Raw genomic sequence first — 19190 nt, 5'->3', positions numbered from 1 at the left:
GAAGACAGCTTTTTGACAGAGACACTCAATGAGCTGTCTAGGGCTGGTCTCTTCCTGACAGACAGGGTGGGTCTGCCTGGGGATGGGAAGGAGGAGGGCAGCCATGGCTGCTACCACCATGAGATGGTGGAGAAGTACAACAAATGGCAGAATCACTCTGCAGGACTGCAGGAGAGCTGATTTCTGTTAGCTGAGGCTCTGCTTGGACTGTCCTGGAGGACAAAGGGGCTGTGAGTCCCTCCTGGATCTTCAGGGACAGCGTCCTTCAAAGCCCAGGAAGAAGACAGCCTGATGTGCAGGGAGTCAAGCAGGGCCTGGCAAGAGATCAGCATGGACGTAGGAGGTCCAACACCAGAAGGAAGTGCAGGGAGGCTGGAGGGGGAACAGCCTGCCCGGGAGGCAGACAGACACCTGACCTGTGTGAGCTGGGATGGAGCCAGCAAAGCCAAAGTTCAGCGGTGGCTGGAAATGGCCATGCATGGGGAGGGCACCCAGAAGGGCTTCTCTAAATGTGTTGTCAGCACAAGGACGGCAACCGAGGGAACCCTGGTCACAGTGGCCAGTGGGGCACGGGGATGGAGTGACAAAGCCAGTGTAAATACAGCAATTCCTCAGAACCAAGATTCTCCCTTGGGAGTCCTGCCACACAGCAGGACTGGGACCGAGATGTCAGAGCACTCAGGGCTTACACCAAGCCAGGGCTCAGCAGGAGAGTGTGGGAGTGGAAAGAGAGCAGCTCTGGGAAGACCAAGCACTGGTGCTGCCTGGCAGTGCTGCTGTGCTGAGACTCTTTTCCCCTTCCCCTCTGCACACAGGCACTGCCCTGCAGCTTCACCAGGTTCTCAGAGGAACATTCTTGTACAAACAAGTTGCTGGAGGGTCCTTTATTCTGTTGAATAACAGAGCGAGAACTGCGCCTCATTTACACAGCCTCTAGGTCAAATTCTACAGGTAGACAGTGAATTACAAGTGGGATGTATAATAAAATTTCAATGAGCACAACATTATCACAAGAAAAACAAAGAACCCCCACCCCCACGCCCAAGAACCTGAGAAGGCAGGCTGGGTATTTAATGAGTTACATTATGAATGCTCTGTAGAAAAAAACAGGCAGTTTATTGCTTCTGAAAAGCACCCGCTCATCATTTTCCGCAGGGCATCCTTGAGCTCCTGGTTCCTCATGCTGTAGAGGAGGGGGTTCACTGCTGGAGGCACCACCGAGTACAGAACTGCCGCCACCAGATCTAGAACTGGGGAGGCGAGGGATGGGGGCTTCAGGTAGGCAAACACTGCAGTGCTGATAAACAGGGAGACCATGGCCAGGTGAGGGAGGCACATGGAAAAGGCTTTGTGGCGTCCCTGCTCAGAGGGGATCCTCAGCACGGCCCTGAAGATCTGCACATAGGAGAAAACAATGAAAACAAAACAACCAAATGCCAAACAGACACCTAGCCCAAGAAGGCCAACTTCCCTGAGGTAGGAGCGTGAGCAGGAGAGCTTGAGGATCTGGGGGATTTCACAGAAGAACTGGCCCACAACATTGCCTTGGCAGAGTGGTAGTGAAAATGTATTGGCCGTGTGCAGCACAGCATAGAGAAACCCACTGGCCCAGGCAGCTGCTGCCATGTGGACACAAGCTCTGCTGCCCAGGAGGGTCCCGTAGTGCAGGGGTTGGCAGATGGCAACGTAGCGGTCGTAGGCCATGATGGTGAGGACACAATACTCTGCTGCGATGAAGAAGAGAAAGAAAAAGACCTGTGCAGCACATCCCCAGTAGGAGATGGCCCTGGTGTCCCACAGGGAATTGGCCATGGATTGGGGAACAGTGGTGGAGATGGAGCCCAGGTCGAGGAGGGAGAGGTTGAGGAGGAAGAAGTACATGGGGGTGTGGAGGTGGTGGTCGCAGGCTACGGCGGTGATGATGAGGCTGTTGCCCAGGAGGGCAGCCAGGTAGATGCCCAGGAAGAGCCAGAAGTGCAAGAGCTGCAGCTGTCGCGTGTCTGCAAATGCCAGGAGGAGGAACTCGGTGATGGAGCTGCTGTTGGACATTAGCTTCTTCTGGGCATGGGGCACTGTTCAAGAGGGAAAGAGATTGACAAGTTAGAATAGACTTCTCTGAGCTAAACCTAATGCATTTCTCATAGAAACTCCACCAAAGCCTCCTCTCCTATTTCAGGAAGCCCTTTGGCAGGTCCCTTTCATGAGATACGCTTAGTGCTGGCTGAGGGTGCCACTAGGAGCAGCGGGCTCTGCTGTGGGGTGCAGGGGAGTCAGTCCTGACCTACAGCAGGTGGTAAATAGGAACATGGGGGAATCTTAGATTAAATCCACTTGTCATATCAAAGAGCTTTTCAGCATTGTCACTCCCAATGCAACCAAAACTGGGGATTTTGTTTTGAGTATTTGTTCTGGTTTCCACACGCCAATTAAGGAGTGCTTTTGGCAGGGAAAGAAGTGAATGTCCTAAAGATGGGATGTCCTGAAAGGAGAGTTTTGTCATTTGTATCACTGGGAGCCTAGGGTTTAGGAGGGGACTGGGATATTTTACTCACATGGACAAATCTCTGAAATGCACCCAAATCCCCCCTCCCCATTCCTCTCCAGTGACAAGAACAAGAGGAGCAGGGACAGGAGGACAAAAATGGATAAACACTACAGACCTGCTGCCAATGGAGGCAGGACAGGGACAGATGGTAGGGTATTTGATAATTTCTTCTCTTCAGGGCTGAAGCCACTGAGAAGGTGACTGAGTCCCCATGGCCGTAAAGGCAGAGGCTCTGCTGGGTGGGAGAAAAGACCAAGGGTTTTCTCCACTGATGGCAGGGAGATGCCTGAATCCCCCCTCTCATGGCATTTCTGGAAGCAGCTCCCTCCTCTCACTCCCTGCCCCTGTCTCTGCTGCCTGGAGCTGTCCCTGTCAGCAGCTGCTTCTCTGTCCCCTTGTCTGATCCCTGTCCCTGCTCACAGAACCATTCCCACCCACTGTGTGCTCAGCTCTGCCCTGCAGACCCCTCCTGGCAGCCGGGCACTGCCCAGGGACATCTCTGTGTGTGCAGGGGCTAAGGAGCACCTCAGACAAGTGCTAAGGACAACTGGGGTCTCGGTGCCTTCTCCAGAGGGGAGAAATAAATTTTAATGTCACACTGCCCACCCACCCACCAGGAGGATAAAAGTTCAAAGCAAAGACTCCTTACCTTTCAGGAAAATACTGCCTTGATGTTCTTCTTGAAAGTCCCCTCGGAAATGCCCAGGGCTGAGCTGGAGCTCTGAGCAAACGTGACCCATGCAGCAGCCTCTCGACAGCAGAAGCACCCTGCTCTGCCCTTCCAGGGGACATTTCTTTCACCCACACCTTCTGCCCACACTGTCATGGGGAGTTCCCTGCGCAGGCTGAGTGCTGACCCTGGCAGGCAGCAAAGTCCCTGCTCCATCACTCAGCCCCTGAAACACCAGGACCCTGCTCTGAAGGACAGCCCTGGGCACCCCTGCATGCACACCCAGCTTCACAGCCCTGCAGCTGGTGCCAGGAGAAGGCAGCCCTCATGCCCTGTCCCTCTGACAGGGCAGCAGGGAAGCCCTGCTCTGGAGCACACCCTTCTCCTCTACACCAGAGAAATGAAGCCAGTCCCCCTGCCAGATCCCATACACTGTCAGCTGTGGCGGTTTTCGGAGATCCCTGCAGGAACTGAAGCTCTATTGCCCTGCACCCACAGACTTACCATGCAGAGGGCTGGGAAGATTTCTCCCGCAGTGAGCTCTCAGCATCCTCCCACTCCACACTGCCTTTAAGCTCTCTCTGCCTTGCAGGTCTCCTCTCGATGCCTGCAGGCAGTGCCCCCAGCCCTGCTCCTGGGCAGAGCTGTCTCTCTGCAGCGCTGCCCGCTTGCCATGAGCTCCCTCTGTCCCAGGAGCCCAGCCCAGCTCAGCAGCAGAGGACCAGCCCAAGGCAGCACTTGCTCTGCCCCCTCTGGGCTCCCTCCAGCTGTCCCTGGGCCTCCAGGGGAACCTGCTGGGAAACAGGCTGAAGCAATCACGGATGTTCCCTCCCGCACCTGGGGAGAGACACTGCTTTCCAGCAGGGTCATTGCTCTGCTGAGAGACAGACTTAGGTCCAAGAATCCACTTGTCTGAGAATCGTAGAATCTTTTCAGTTGGAAAAGACCCTTAAGATCACCACGTCCAACCGTGAACGAAACACTAGCAAGTCCACCAGTACACAGTGTCCCTAAACACAGTGTGTTTTAAATACCTCCAAGGAGGGTGACTCAACCCCTTCCCTGGGCAGCCTCTTTCTTCTGCCATCATTGGGCAGGACACACAGACAGTGACAGGCAGGGATCTCCTTTAGCCCTGCTGAGGGAAGGGAGTCAGCTGAGTCCATGGAGGCATCTCATGCTGGGTCTGTAGTCCTGGGGCTGGAAGGGGACTCAGCTCCCTCCCATGCCCACCACAATCCCACAGGAGCTGGGATTCCTCTTGCCTCAGTGTAGGTCTGCATGAAATAGGCACCTGCATGTCAGCTCCTTGCCTCAGCTGCCATGCTGGCTAATGTTGATGGAGGCCGTGAGTGAGGTGTTCAGATGCAAATGTCTGGTGACATTGGAGGTGCCAGAGGTGGTCAAAGAGGTGTGCAGCTAATAGAGACAGATCCAAGATATGTGCAGGCAGATATAGAGACAGGACAAAATATGAGCACCTCTTTCTGGTGGCTCCTGGGAATTTCCTCTGGCCAAGTGAAATGACAGCTGGTGCCCAGATTAAGGGCAATGCAACCTGTCCCTCCTCATGATGTTCAGGGTGGCCTATAGAGGTATTCATCTGATGGAATGTATTCATGTGCCATAGGGAGAGCTCAGTCTTTCTTTTCCTCTTCTCCATCTGTTGGATTTACTAGGTCTTGGCTGACAATATTGGCTGTTGTCTCATGTTCAGCCCCACCTTGGGTTACAAAATTCAGAGCATCTACTCAATTCGGTGTTCAGATCTAGGCCCACAAAGCTACAGGAGATGCCAGGGCTGGCTTGGGAATCACAGGGCCTATACGAAAAAGCAATTCTCCTTCAGGGAGGGTGTGTGACAGTTCCCCCAGATGGCATCTCGGTAAATATGATTTGGTGCTTTTGTGCCATTGGCAGTTGCCATCAGTCAGAGGCACCAGTCATCAGATGCCATCAGAGAGGCAAATTCTGTCCCTTCTTCTACCCATTAGTTGCAGACATTGCATGATCACAAAATACATCACACCTGGGTCCTTTCTCACTTCCTTGAATATCCAACCAAGGAACAGCCCAAGCCATTTACCAGTGTTCCTGGGTACATCTTGCCTTCAAAGACAGCATCCTCCAAGCACAGCCATGGTTCATATCAAAACTCAGCTGAAACTCAAAAGGCAATTCAAGGGCACCAAGATGAGCTGTTGCTACGTCAGGAACAGTTAAAGAAGAAAGAGAGATACTACAGGACCACTATTAAATTAATTGATAATAGGAGTAGGCAGATCTGAGACTGCCAATGTCATCTTTGCCTCAGTTACCGCCAGCAAGGTCTCCCAGGCCTTTGTGCTTTGAGGCAGGACACTGGAAGGGAAAGGGGAACAACCAGTGGTGGATGAGGATCACGCCAGGGCTTACCTAGCAAACCACACCCTTACCAGTCCATGGGAGCAGAGGGGCTGCAGCCAAGGGTACTGAGGAGGTGCTGGTCTGTTCCGATCCCAGTAAGGAAGGCACTCAGACTCTGTGAGGCATCATTTAAAATGCTCTTCCTTAGGTCTAGTGCTATAAGGAGAGAATTGTACAGATAATCTTATGTCCCTTTAGATGGCTGGAACCCCAGGTCGTGTAGCATGGATGTAGAAGAATGAGGAGGGTGGAAGCCCCCTGTATGAAGGGGAAGCTTGGAGTTATGGAGGTCCTCCATGTGACAGGCAACAGGTTGGGTTAGCTTTTGTCACTGAGGATCAGAGGAGTCAGTAAGAGTGACATTGTGCTGGCAGTTACAAACTACTTGATGATGGGAGAGGAAACAGAAAAGGTCTTTTGTCAGCAGCCAAGGAAGTCTCCATGTTAATGGTCAGGTGCCTATGGGGGACTGGCAGTGCCCTGGCATTCACTGGCCAGGCAAAGCAACAGGTTGCCAACAGCCTGAAGGATCTTGGGACACCTTCTTCACAGAGCTGCTAGGTGGGCCAACAAGGCTGATGCTCACCTGGACCTGACCCTGGCGCACAAGGACAAGCTGGTCAGGATGTGATCACCAGTGTCAGCCTTGGCTGTCATGACCATGAAACAGTGGGGTCTCAGACACCAAAGGGCAGTGAGGGAGCCCAGCAGCAGAGCACAGACTCTGGACTCCAGAGGACAAGTCTTTGACTTACTTGGGAGACTGATCCAGGTGGTGCCATGGGAAGCAGCTCTGAAGGGTGAAGGAGCATGAGCAAATCTGACAGGCCTGACAGGACAGCCTCCTCCAAGCACAGGAATGATCTCTCCAAGTACCCATGCAAAGAAGCATTCCTCTCAGGAGAGAGCTCTTGCCATTAAATGATAACAGTCAGGAATGAGAGAAAAAACAATGCTCTAAAAACTTCATTCCAGAGGTTACACACCATTAATTAAGAGCTACCTTGTCAAGTAAGACTGAATGACAGGAATGAAATGAATAAATGTATCAACATCAAAAAGTGCTGTGGTACAATAGGCCACTCTGAGGGAGTCTGGATCAGGTCAAGGCTTTGCGTTTCAAGAAAGGAACACCAAATACATGTCACTAAATTAATTCCTGGAGCCTTGCAAAAGCACTCAGAGCTCCAAGAGCACAGAGGTGCCTCAGGGAAGTCCTCCCCTCACACATCTTGAGGTGTTTCCTCAACTGGTGTTTCTCAGATCCAAGAATGACGAATGTAGAAACATGGTCATTACCTGAGGAAAGCCTTGAGAGCTTCCTAACTTGTCAGTTAGTGATTAGGCAGTGACTGGAGGTGTGTAGTGATGTGAGAGAGGGTGAAATCATTTGGAAGCAAGGAGATGGTTCAGGGCTTTAGCAAATCCTTACAACCACACCTGAGCCCAGCAATGGAAAGCAGTTGATGTGTGTAGGTGGAGGAGGAGTAGGTGTGCCCTGGGAGTGTGGCTGCAGGACCCTGCACAAACCAGGGGTTACATGAGAATTTTCCATCATGTCTCAGCCTGCCAGATGGGGAATGCTCATTGCTAGGGGTGGCTGAACACTGCTCCTCATGGCCTGTGAGCCGACCTTCCTGTCTTCCTCTGCTTCACTACCCACACTTGCCTGGAATTCAGGCAACATCCATGAGCCTGGAGAATGCATGAACCTCCTGGCGTGAGGTCTCATTACTGCAGGGGAAGTGAGAACCTTTTGGGAGACACGGGCGAGTGCAGGGAGAGAGTGGGGTGTGCATAGCAGAGAGCGTGTTACAGGCCAGAAGAGGACCTGAAGGAGCAAGTGGCAGTCATGCTACTGTGGAATAGTTCAAGTTCTGACTTTTAAGGCGGCAGCAGCAGCCGGAGTAATAGCAGTGCAGTGGTGGGATATGGATCCAATCTGGGGATGCAAACAAGTCTGGGACTGGGACATCTCAGGTGATTGAGGACTGTCAGCAGGACTATGAAAGAGGCTGGATGAGTTGTGTGGAACTCACAGACATTGCCAAATCCCCAGAACACCACAGCTTTGTGTTTAAAGCAACAAAATCTACCACCAAGTTGTACACACACCCGCACTCACACTGACCCTCAGTAGAGGCCTGAGCAATGCATGAGGGAAAGGACCTCTTCTACCAGGCCCTGGGGGTCAGGGCTTGGCCACTCTGATGATTAACAAACACCAAGGGCTTACCAAAATGTGTTTCCTCAACTGGTAGTTTGGGGTCCATGAATGTGGAATGGAGAGACATGGTCAATACCCAGGGAGGAAAGGGCAAGTGCTGCAGAGAAACACGGTCGCTGCCTGGTGCAGGCCCAGGGAATCACCCTCCGGGGCTGCAGGTGTTGCTAAGGAAGCTGTCCCAAAGAGAGGCAGGGTCAGGTCCAGGTGAGCATCAGCCTCGTTGGTCCGCCTAGCAGCTCTGTTAAGAAGTTGTCCCAAGATCCTTCAGGCTGTTGGCACCCTGTTGCTTTGCCTGGCCAGTGAATGCCAGGGCACTGCCAGTCCCCCATAGGCACCTGACCATTAACATGGAGAATTCATGATGCCTCACAGAGTCTGAGTGCCTTCCTTACTGGGATCGGAACAGACCAGCACCTCCTCAGTACCCTTGGCTGCAGCCCCTCTGCTCCCATGGACTGGTAAGGGTGTGGTTTGCTAGGTAAGCCCTGGCGTGATCCTCATCCACCACTGGTTGTTCCCCTTTCCCTTCCAGTGTCCTGCCTCAAAGCACAAAGGCCTGGGAGACCTTGCTGGCGGTAACTGAGGCAAAGATGACATTGGCAGTCTCAGATCTGCCTACTCCTATTATCAATTAATTTAATAGTGGTCCCGTAGTATCTCTCTTTCTTCTTTAACTGTTCCTGACGTAGCAACAGCTCATCTTGGTGCCCTTGAATTGCCTTTTGAGTTTCAGCTGAGTTTTGATATGAACCATGGCTGTGCTTGGAGGATGCTGTCTTTGAAGGCAAGATGTACCCAGGAACACTGGTAAATGGCTTGGGCTGTTCCTTGGTTGGATATTCAAGGAAGTGAGAAAGAACCCCGGTGTGATGTATTTTGTGATCATGCAATGTCTGCAGCTAATGGGTAGAAGAAGGGACAGAATTTGCCTCTCTGATGGCATCTGATGACTGGTGCCTCTGACTGATGGCAACTGCCAATGGCACAAAAGCACCAAATCATATTTACCGAGATGCCATCTGGGGGAACTGTCACACACCCTCCCTGAAGGAGAATTGCTTTTTCGTATAGGCCCTGTGATTCCCAAGCCAGCCCTGGCATCTCCTGTAGCTTTGTGGGCCTAGATCTGAACACCGAATTGAGTAGATGCTCTGAATTTTGTAACCCAAGGTGGGGCTGAACATGAGACAACAGCCAATATTGTCAGCCAAGACCTAGTAAATCCAACAGATGGAGAAGAGGAAAAGAAAGACTGAGCTCTCCCTATGGCACATGAATACATACCATCAGATGAATATCTCTATAGGCCACCCTGAACATCATGAGGAGGGACAGGTTGCATTGCCCTTAATCTGGGCACCAGCTGTCATTTCACTTGGCCAGAGGAAATTCCCAGGAGCCACCAGAAAGAGGTGCTCATATTTTGTCCTGTCTCTATATCTGCCTGCACATATCTTGGATCTGTCTCTATTAGCTGCACACCTCTTTGACCACGTCTGGCACCTCCAATGTCACCAGACATTTGCATCTGAACACCTCACTCACGGCCTCCATCAACATTAGCCAGCATGGCAGCTGAGGCAAGGAGCTGACATGCAGGTGCCTATTTCATGCAGACCTACACTGAGGCAAGAGGGATCCCAGCTCCTGTGGGTTTGTGATGGGCATGGGAGGGAGCTGAGTCCCCTTCCAGCCCCAGGACTACAGACCCAGGATGAGATGCCTCCATGGACTCCGCTGGCTCCCTTCCCTCAGCAGGGCTAAAGGAGATCCCTGCCTGTCAGTGTCTGTGTGTCCTGCCCAATGATGGCACAAGAAAGAGGCTGCCCAGGGAAGGGGTTGAGTCACCCTCCTTGGAGGTATTTAAAAGACACTGTGTTTAGGACACAGTTTATTGGTGGACTAGCTGGTGTTAGGTTCATTGTTGGAATTGTTGGTAAGGTTCTTTTCCAACCTCAGTGATTCTATGATTCTCAGACAAGTGTATTCTTGGACCTAAGTCTGTCTCTCAGCAGAGCAATGACCCTGCTGGAAAGCAGTGTCTCTCTGCAGGTGCGGGAGGGAACATCCGTGATTGCTTCAGCCTGTTTCCCAGCAGGTTCCCCTGGAGGCCCAGGGACAGCTGGAGGGAGCCCAGAGGGGGCAGAGCAAGTGCTGCCTTGGGCTGGTCCTCTGCTGCTGAGCTGGGCTGGGCTCCTGGGACAGAGGGAGCTCATGGCAAGCGGGCAGCGCTGCAGAGAGACAGCTCTGCCCAGGAGCAGGGCTGGGGGCACTGCCTGCAGGCATCGAGAGGAGACCTGCAAGGCAGAGAGAGCTTAAAGGCAGTGTGGAGTGGGAGGATGCTGAGAGCTCACTGCGGGAGAAATCTTCCCAGCCCTCTGCATGGTAAGTCTGTGGGTGCAGGGCAATAGAGCTTCAGTTCCTGCAGGGATCTCCGAAAACCGCCACAGCTGACAGTGTATGGGATCTGGCAGGGGGACTGGCTTCATTTCTCTGGTGTAGAGGAGAAGGGTGTGCTGCAGAGCAGGGCTTCCCTGCTGCCCTGTCAGAGGGACAGGGCATGAGGGCTGCCTTCTCCTGGCACCAGCTGCAGGGCTGTGAAGCCGGGTGTGCATGCAGGGGTGCCCAGGGCTGTGCTTCAGAGCAGGGTCCTGGTGTTTCAGGGGCTGAGTGATGGAGCAGGGACTTTGCTGCCTGCCAGGGTCAGCGCTCAGCCTGTGCAGGGAACTCCCCATGACAGTGTGGGCAGAAGGTGTGGGTGAAAGAAATGACCCCTGGAAGGGCAGAGCAGGGTGCTGCTGCTGTCGAGAGGCTGCTGCATGGGTCACGTTTGCTCAGAGCTCCAGCTTAGCCCTGGGCATTTCCGAGGGGACTTTCAAGAAGAACATCAAGGCAGTATTTTCCTGAAAGGTAAGGAGTCTTTGCTTTGAACTTTTATCCTCCTGGTGGGTGGGTGGGCAGTGTGACATTAAAATTTATTTGTCCCCTCTGGAGAAGGCACCGAGACCCCGGTTGTCCTTAGGACTTGTCTGAGGTGCTCCTTAGCCCCTGCACACACAGAGATGCCCCTGGGCAGTGCCCAGCTGCCAGGAGGGGTCTGCAGGGCAGAGCTGAGCACACAGCGGGTGGGATGGGGTCTGTGAGCAGGGACAGGGAGGAGACAAGGGGATGGAGAAGCAGCTGCTGACAGGGACAGCTCCAGGCAGCAGAGACAGGGGCAGGGAGTGAGAGGAGGGAGCTGCTTCCAGAAATGCCATGGGAGGGGGAATTCGGGCACCTCCCTGTCATCACTAGAGAAAACCTGTAGTCTTTTCTTCCACCCAGCAGATCATCTGCCCTTACGGCCATGGGGACTCAGTCACCTCAGTTGGGTCAGCCCTGAAGAGAAGAAATTATCAAATACCCTGCCATCTGTCCCTCTCCTGCCTCCATTGGCAGCAGGTCTGTAGTGTTTATCCATTTTTGTCCTCCTGTCCCTGCTCCTCTTGTTCTTGTCACTGGAGAGGGATGGGGAGGGGGGATTTGGGTGCATTTCAGACATTTGTCCATGTGAGTAAAATATCCCAATCCCCTCCTAATCCCCAGGCTCCCAGTGACACAAATGACAAAACTCTCCTTTCAGGACATCCCATCTTTAGGACATTCGCTTCTTTCCCTGCCAAAAGCACTTCCTTAAGGGGCGTGTGGAAACCAGAACAAATACTCAAAACAAAATCCCCAGTTTTGGTTGCATTGGGAGTGACAATGCTGAAAAGCTCTTTGATATGACAAATGGATTTACTCTAAGATGACACCATGTTCCTATTTGCCTCTTGCTGTAGGGCAGGACTGACTCCCCCGTAGCCCACAGCAGAGCCCGCTGCTCCCAGTGGCACCCTCAGCCAGCACCAAGCACAGCTCATGAAAGGGACCTGCCAAAGATCTTTCTGAAATAGGAGAGGCAGCTTTGGTGGTGTTTCTGTGAGAAATGCGTTAGGTTTAGCTCAGAGAAGTCTATTCTAACTTGTCAATCTCTTTCCCTCTTGAACAGTGCCCCATGCCCAGAAGAAGCTAATGTCCAACAGCAGCTCCATCACCGAGTTCCTCCTCCTGCCATTTGCAGACACGCGACAGCTGCAGCTCTTGCACTTCTGGCTCTTCCTGGGCATCTACCTGGCTGCCCTCCTGGGCAACAGCCTCATCATCACCGCCGTAGCCTGCGACCACCACCTCCACACCCCCATGTACTTCTTCCTCCTCAACCTCTCCCTCCTCGACCTGGGCTCCATCTCCACCACCGTCCCCAAATCCATGGCCAATTCCCTGTGGGACAGCAGGGCCATCTCCTACTGGGGATGTGCTACACAGGTCTTTTTCTTTGCCGTCTTCATCACAGCGGAGTATTGTGTCCTCACCGTCATGGCCTACGACCGCTACGTTGCCATCTGCCAACCCCTGCACTACGGGACCCTCCTGGGCAGCAGAGCTTGTGTCCACATGGCAGCAGCTGCCTGGGCCAGTGGGTTTCTCAACGCTGTGCTGCACACGGCCAATACATTTTCACTACCACTCTGCCAAGGTAATGCTGTGGGCCAGTTCTTCTGTGAAATCCCCCAGATCCTCAAGCTCTCCTGCTCACGCTCCTACCTCAGGGAAGTTGGCCTTCTTGGGCTTAGTGCCTGTTTAGCATTTGGTTGTTTTGTTTTCATTGTTTTCTCCTATGTGCAGATCTTCAGGGCCGTGCTGAGGATCCCCTCTGAGCAGGGACGCCACAAAGCCTTTTCCACGTGCCTCCCTCACCTGGCCGTGGTCTGCCTGTTTATCAGCACTGGCACGTTTGCCTACCTGAAGTCCCCCTCCATCTTCTCCCCAGTTCTAGATCTGGTGGTGGCAGTTCTGTACTCGGTGGTGCCTCCAGCAGTGAACCCCCTCCTCTACAGCATGAGGAACCAGGAGCTCAAGGATGCCCTGCGGAAAATGATGAGCGGGTGCTTTTCAGAAGCAATTAACGCCCTGTTTTCTTCTGCAGAGCATTCATAATGGAACTCATTACAGGCTCAGCCTGTCTTCTCAGATTCTTCTTTGTGGTGGCCGTGGTGTTTTCTTTATTTTTCTAGTGATAATGTTCACAATGAAATTTTATGATTCATCCCACTTGTAATTCACTGTCTACCTGTAGAATTTGACCCCGAGGCTGTGTAAATGAGGCGCAGTGCTCTCTCTGTATTTCAACACAGTAAAGGACCCTGCAGTGACTTGTTTTCCCAAGGTCCTTCCTCTGAGATCTTGGTGAAGCTGCAGGGCAGTGTCTGTGTGTGGAAGGGAAGGGGAAAAGAGTCTCAGCACAGCAGCACTGCCAGGCAGCACCAGTGCTTGGTCTTCCCAGAGCTGCTCTCTTTCCACTCCCACACTCTCCTGCTGAGCCCCTGGCTTGGTGTAAGGCCTGAGTGCTCTGGCAGCTCAGTCCCAGTCCTGCTGTGTGGCAGGACTCCCAAGGGAGAATCTTGGTTCTGAGGAATTGCTGTATTTACACTGGCTTTGTCACTCCATCCCCTGCCCCACTGCCAGTTGGGACCAGTGGTTCCCTCGGTTGCCGTCCTTGTGCTGACAACACATTTAGAGAAGCCCTTCTGGGTGCCCTCCCCATGCATGGCCATTTCCAGCCACGACCAAGCTCTGGCTTTGCTGGCTCCATGCCTGCACACACAGGCCAGGTGTCTGTCTGCCTCCCGGGCAGGCTGTTCCCCCTCCAGCCTCCCTGCACTTCCTTCTGGTGTTGGACCTCCTAAGTCAGGGGGGTCCCTGTTCATCCACGCTAACCTCTTGCCAGGTCCTGCTCGACTCCCTGTACATCAGGCTGGCTTCGGCCTGGGCTTTGAGGACGTTGTCCCTGAAGATCCAGGAGGGACTCAAGGCCCTTTGTCCTCCAGGACAGTCTGTCCTGGGTTCATCTGGGATAGGGTTCATTTTCGTAGGAACCTGGGAGGGGGCACAGCCAGGACAGCTGACCTGAACTCGCCAAAGAGCTATTCCATACCATGTGACATCATGCTCATCATATAAATGGGGAGCGGGGTGGGGAGGTGTCTCTCTGTTTTCAGTGGGGGAACTGGTGGAGCGTCAGGTTCCGCGTAGTGAGAAGTTGCACTGCGCATCACTCGTTTTGTATATTCTTTTATTAGTACCGTTGTTGTTGTTGTTGTTGTAACTTCTCTTTTTGTGTTGTCCCAGTAAATTGTCCTTATCGCAACCCATGAGGTTCTGCGGTTTGTTTTTTTTTTTTCTTTTCCACTTTCTGGTTCTCCTCCTCATCCCACCAGAGGGGGGCAGGAGGAGTGAGCGAGTGGCTGTGTGGTCCTTTGTTACCAGCTGGGCTGAAACCACAACACAGTCCAAGCAGATCCTCAGCTACCAGAAAGCAGCTCTCCTGCAGTCCCGCACTGCCATTCTGCTAGTTGTCCTACTTCTCCACCATCTCATGGTGGTAGCAGCCATGGCTGCCCTCCTCTTTCCCATCCCCAGCCAGATCCACCCTGTCTGTCAGGAAGAGACCAGCCCTAGACAGCTCATTGAGTGTCTCTGTCAAAAAGCTGTCTTCCACACCCTGCAGGAGTCTCTTGGCTTGCTTGTGCCCAGCCCTGCTGCCCTCCCAGCAGACTGTGGGGGTGCTTCAACTTGCCATGTCATCGAGGACCTGTGACCATGAGGCTTCCTCCAAGGCAAGGCTCTGTGCACACCAGCCTCCCCTTTGCACAGAGCTCCCCTCCGCCTCCTCACCCTCCACCTGCCTTCCTGAGGAGCCCTTGGCACCCATGGCTGCCCTCCCACCACTCCAGCTGTCCCACCAGGGCTCTGCAGTCCCCGTGGGGTGGGGGAGCACGTTTCTGCCTGCCCAGCAGAAAGACAGTGCTGGGGAGGGGAGAGGAGAGGCAGGTAAAGGGGCAGGGTTGTGGGAGGCTGGGTGGGAGGTGACTCCTGTTTCCAGAAGAGGATGATGCAAGGAGAGGCATGGTAGGTGGGAGGTGGATTTTGAGGTCACTTCTTTGGAAAGAACCCAATTGGCCAGGTGCTGAGGCAGGCCCAGTGCTGTCACCTGGAGTGTCGGAAAATGTACCCCGCAGCGCTGAGATCTTGGGAGAGGGGAGATGCAGAGGAAGGTGAAGATGGAACGGCTGGGAGGTGGAGTGTGAGGCCATTTCTCTTGCTGCTTGACTTGTTGCATCACAAACCCCAATGTGGCACATGTGGCAGCTCATTCAGTGGAGAGGGGTAGAGGTAGGCAGAGCCAACATGGGTGGGCTGTTGTATGTGAGCTCATGACAGAATTAATTAATTTCATAGTATCTTGTATGGCGCTATGTTTTAGATTTGTGACGGAAACAGTGTTGCTAACACACCAATGTTTTAGTCACTGCTGAGCAGTGCTTGCACAGCGCCAAGGCATTTTCTTCTCCCCCTGCCTCTCCAGCGAGTAGGCTTTGGGGGCACAAGTGTGTGGGAGGGGACACAGCTGGGACAGCTGACTCCAACTGACTTAAGGGATCTTGTATACCATAAGACATTACGCTCAGCAATAGAAAGCTGGGGGAAGAAGGAGGAAATGGGGAAGGTTCAGAGTGATGGTGGTTATCTTCCCAAGTAACTGTTGGACATGATGGAGCCCTGCTTTCCTGGAGATGGCTGAACACCTGCCTGCCAATGGGAAGTACTGAATTCATTCCTCATTTGCTTTGCTTGCATTTGCCTCGTTACTACACTTATTAAACTGGACTTAATTTAACCAATGAGTTTTTTGCTTTTGCCCTTCTGATCCTCTCCCCTATCTTGCTGTTGGGGGGAATGAGCGAGGACTGGGTATGGGCTTAGTTGCTGGCTGGGGTTTACCTGCCACACCTGTTAATCCTTCCCCCATTAGCCATGCTTTTCTTATTTTGTACCCTCCTTTGTTGTTTCTGAGCTGGTTTCTGGGCTATTTTCTACCCCGGGCAGCAAACCCATGAAGTATGTGCCCCCTTTCATTACCTGCAGCATCATGCAATTGCTCCCATTGCTGTCTTGATAGCGGATCAGGCATCTGCCCATGTACCAAAACATCTTAGCCTGTGCCTTTCAGTGTTGCCCAAGGAGAAGGGATTCAGCTGAGGCTGAGGATGAGAATTCAATCATTGGCACCCATGAATTTCACATTTACTAGTTTTCTGTCTTCCCAAAGCCTGAGAAAATGATGGGAAAAAAAAGTGAAAGAAGAGGGGGTCATCATTTCTTGCTCAATCCATACACAGCTGAATTTTGTTCTAATACATAAGGTTTAATTCAGGTTAATTTTGCGTCCATGCGTGATTTTTGGCAAGTGTTCAGATATAGTGTGGTTCCCTTTTCAAGGACTAAAGACGGGCTAGAAAAGCACCATCAAACATGAATAGCTGTACTGTAGAGATGTGTGGAGAACAGGGGAATTTTACTCATGAAGATTATGAGTTAAAGGAGTGCAACACCTCAAAATACTGTGAGGGACCTGAGGAGGCGACATATGTTAGGGAGGACAGTCTGGGTTACTCCTGCCTCAGGCAAAGGCAAGCCCGTTGGTGGGATTGCTTTAGCTCAAGGGCCCGGGTGCATTTGGTGGGTGATGCGAAAAGATGGGGAAGTCCGATGTGTGCCTCAAGGGGATATGATTTTAAGTGAGAATAGCCAGAATTAAACTGTATGACATTAGTTGCTATATAACCCCGCTACTGTCTGTTGTCAGTACTATAACTGTTATCTGCTATATCCATAGTACTACAGTAAGAATCACTTAGATCAAGCAAGAATGAACTGTGATAAAACTGAGTGAAGTGCAGTAGTGATGGAACCAGAACTGACTCCAGCAGGCAACAATCCAACAGTGCACACCATTGTCCTGCTGCGTCCAATGTCGCCTGCTCATCACGCCACACTGAAGCCTAATCCTGCTCTGCCGACTGAGAGGACTTTGCACCATCCCTCCTGCCCAGAAAGATTGGTATGACAGATGGAGCCCAGAGTCGGGAACTAAATGAACTCAATGAACTTTTTATGAACATGACCCATAAACTAAAGGAATGATATCTCTGTGTGTGTAGACATATATATATACACATATATCATTGTCTATATATCCCAAAAGGACAGAAAGGGTGATGATTATTGACCAGGATATAACTGAAAGTATGGGAAGTAAGCATGACGTCAATGGTATAGAATAAGGGGTGGATAGTGTCCTGGTTTCAGCTGGGATAGAGTTAATTATCTTCCTAGTGGCTGGTATAGTGCTATGTTTTTGAGTTAGGTATGAGAAGAATGTCAGTAACGCTGATGTTTTCAGTTGTTGCTAAGTAGGGTTTAGCCTAAAGTCAAGGAATTTTCAGCTTCTGATGACCAGTTAGCGAGAAAGCTGGAGGGGCACAAGAAGTTGGTACAGGACAGAGCCAGGGCAGCTGTCCCAAAGTGGCCAAAGGGGCATTCAATGCAATGTGACATCACATCTAGTATGTGAACTGGGGGGAGTGGGGGCAGGGGGATCACCACTCGGGGACTAACTGGGCATCAGTTGGCGGGTGGTGAGCAGTTGCACTGTGCATCATTTGTATATTCCAATGCTTTTACTATTGTGGTGGGTTGACCCTGGTTGGATGCCAGGTGCCCACCAAAGCCGCTCTATCACTCCCCCTCCTCAGCTGGACGGGGGGAGAAAATATAACAAAAGGCTCGTGGGTCAAGATAAGGACAGTTTAATAAAGTGATAGCAAAGGTTGCGCGCGCGAAAGCAAAGAAAAACAAATGATGTTATTCTCTACTTCCTATCAGCAGGCGATGTCTAGCCGCTTCTCGGGAAGCAGGGCTTCAGTATGCGTAGTGGTTGCTCCGGAAGACAAAATGCCCCCCACTCCGTCTCCCTTAACTTAGCTTTTATATCTGAGCTGACGTCGTATGGTATGGAATATCTGGTTGGTTGGTTTAGGTCAGCTGTCCTGGTTATGTCCCCTCCCAAGATCTTGCCCTGCCCCAGCCTGCCATTGAGGGGGGGCAGAAATGTTGGAGAGACAGCCTTGATGCTGTGCCAGCACTGCTCAGCAGTAGCCAAAACACTGGTGTGCTATCAACACCTTTCTAGCTACTGATGCAGAGCACAGTGCTATGAGGGCTGCTATGGGGAGTATTAACTCCATCTCAGCCAGACCCAATACAATCTCCACCCCTTATTCCATACCATTTGCGTCCTGCTCAGGTTCCACATAACTTAATACAGATATCTTCTAACCATACTATTGTATTGAATTCTCATTACTGAAATCCTTTCTTACGAACACTTACAACTGAAACTACATACTTAAACCACTTTTATACCCAACGTACGGATTTATACATTCTTATTAATTACTATCCCCTGTCCTTTAAGAGATAGATATTCCATGGGCTTCTTCCACTCTTCCTGATGTTCACACACAGGTTATGACTTGGGCCCCATCCATCAAGATGAGTGGTCAGGACAGGAGAAGCAGTATGTTCGATCGTTGGGCCCCAACACTGGCTTGGTTTGGGTCACCGATGCACTTGTCTGGTTCCTTGCGAAGTTCACTCCTCTGCAGTTCAGGTCATTCCTGCTACATTACTTCCTACAACATACAACTCACATCACAGATTATTTTTCCCCCCAAGGTTAAATGTCCTTGAGGCACACACTGGGTCTCCCCATCCTTCCGCATTACCCACCAAGTACACCCAGGTCCCTGAGCAAAGACAATCCCACGAATGGGTTTGCCTTTTCCCATGGGAGGTGCAATCCACACTGCCTTCCCCAGCCACTTCCCCATGTGCACTACGGGGACCTTATCTCCTCCCACAGTATGTAGGGGTTTTGTTTGGGCAGGACCAGGACGGTTAGCAGATCCTCTGGTGTTAACTAGCCAAGTGGCTTCTGCTAAATTTGTATCCCAATCCTTCCATGTCCCATTGCCTAGCGCTCTCAACATAGTCTTCAACAGTCCATTATATCTCTCAATTTTCCCAGATGCTTGCGGGTGATAGGGTATGTGGTACACCCACTCAATGCCATGTTTCTTTGCCCAGGAGCTTATGAGGTTATTTCGGAAATGAGTCCCATTGTCTGATTCAATTCTTTCTGGGGTACCGTGTCGCCATAAAATTTGCCTTTCGAGGCCTAAGATGGTGTTTCGGGCAGTGGCATGGTTTACAGGATATGTTTCTAGCCAACCAGTAGTTGCTTCCACCATGGTGAGTATGTAGCGCTTGCCTTGGCGTGTTCGCGGCAGTGGTCCAATGTAGTCAATTTGCCAGGCCTCGCCATATCGAAAACCCAGCCACCGCCCTCTGTTCCAGGG

General features: G+C 51.9%; 2 protein-coding genes across 2 annotated transcripts; one reads left to right on the top strand and one right to left on the bottom strand.

Annotated features, from left to right (window-relative positions):
* Positions 1 to 977: 977 nt before the first annotated feature.
* On the bottom strand, positions 978 to 3765 carry LOC138682891 (olfactory receptor 14A16-like). Its single transcript, XM_069774427.1, has 2 exons — positions 3720 to 3765; positions 978 to 2072 (listed from the first exon to the last, which is right to left on the bottom strand). Exons 1-2 carry the CDS (start codon positions 3763 to 3765, stop codon positions 1084 to 1086), a joined length of 1035 nt encoding a protein of 344 aa, XP_069630528.1. The 3' UTR covers positions 978 to 1083.
* A 6272-nt stretch (positions 3766 to 10037) lies between these two features.
* LOC138682884 (olfactory receptor 14J1-like) lies at positions 10038 to 12867 on the top strand. Its single transcript, XM_069774416.1, has 2 exons — positions 10038 to 10233; positions 11879 to 12867. The coding sequence occupies exons 1-2, from the start codon at positions 10188 to 10190 to the stop codon at positions 12865 to 12867; spliced, it is 1035 nt and encodes a 344-aa protein (XP_069630517.1). The 5' UTR covers positions 10038 to 10187.
* The last annotated feature ends 6323 nt before the right edge of the window (positions 12868 to 19190 follow it).

This window comes from Haliaeetus albicilla, chromosome 29 (genome assembly GCF_947461875.1).
Source record: "Haliaeetus albicilla chromosome 29, bHalAlb1.1, whole genome shotgun sequence".
Classification (NCBI taxonomy): Eukaryota; Metazoa; Chordata; class Aves; order Accipitriformes; family Accipitridae; genus Haliaeetus; species Haliaeetus albicilla.
Note: the sequence above shows the minus strand (reverse complement) of the source record. Positions and strands in the feature narration are given on the sequence as shown.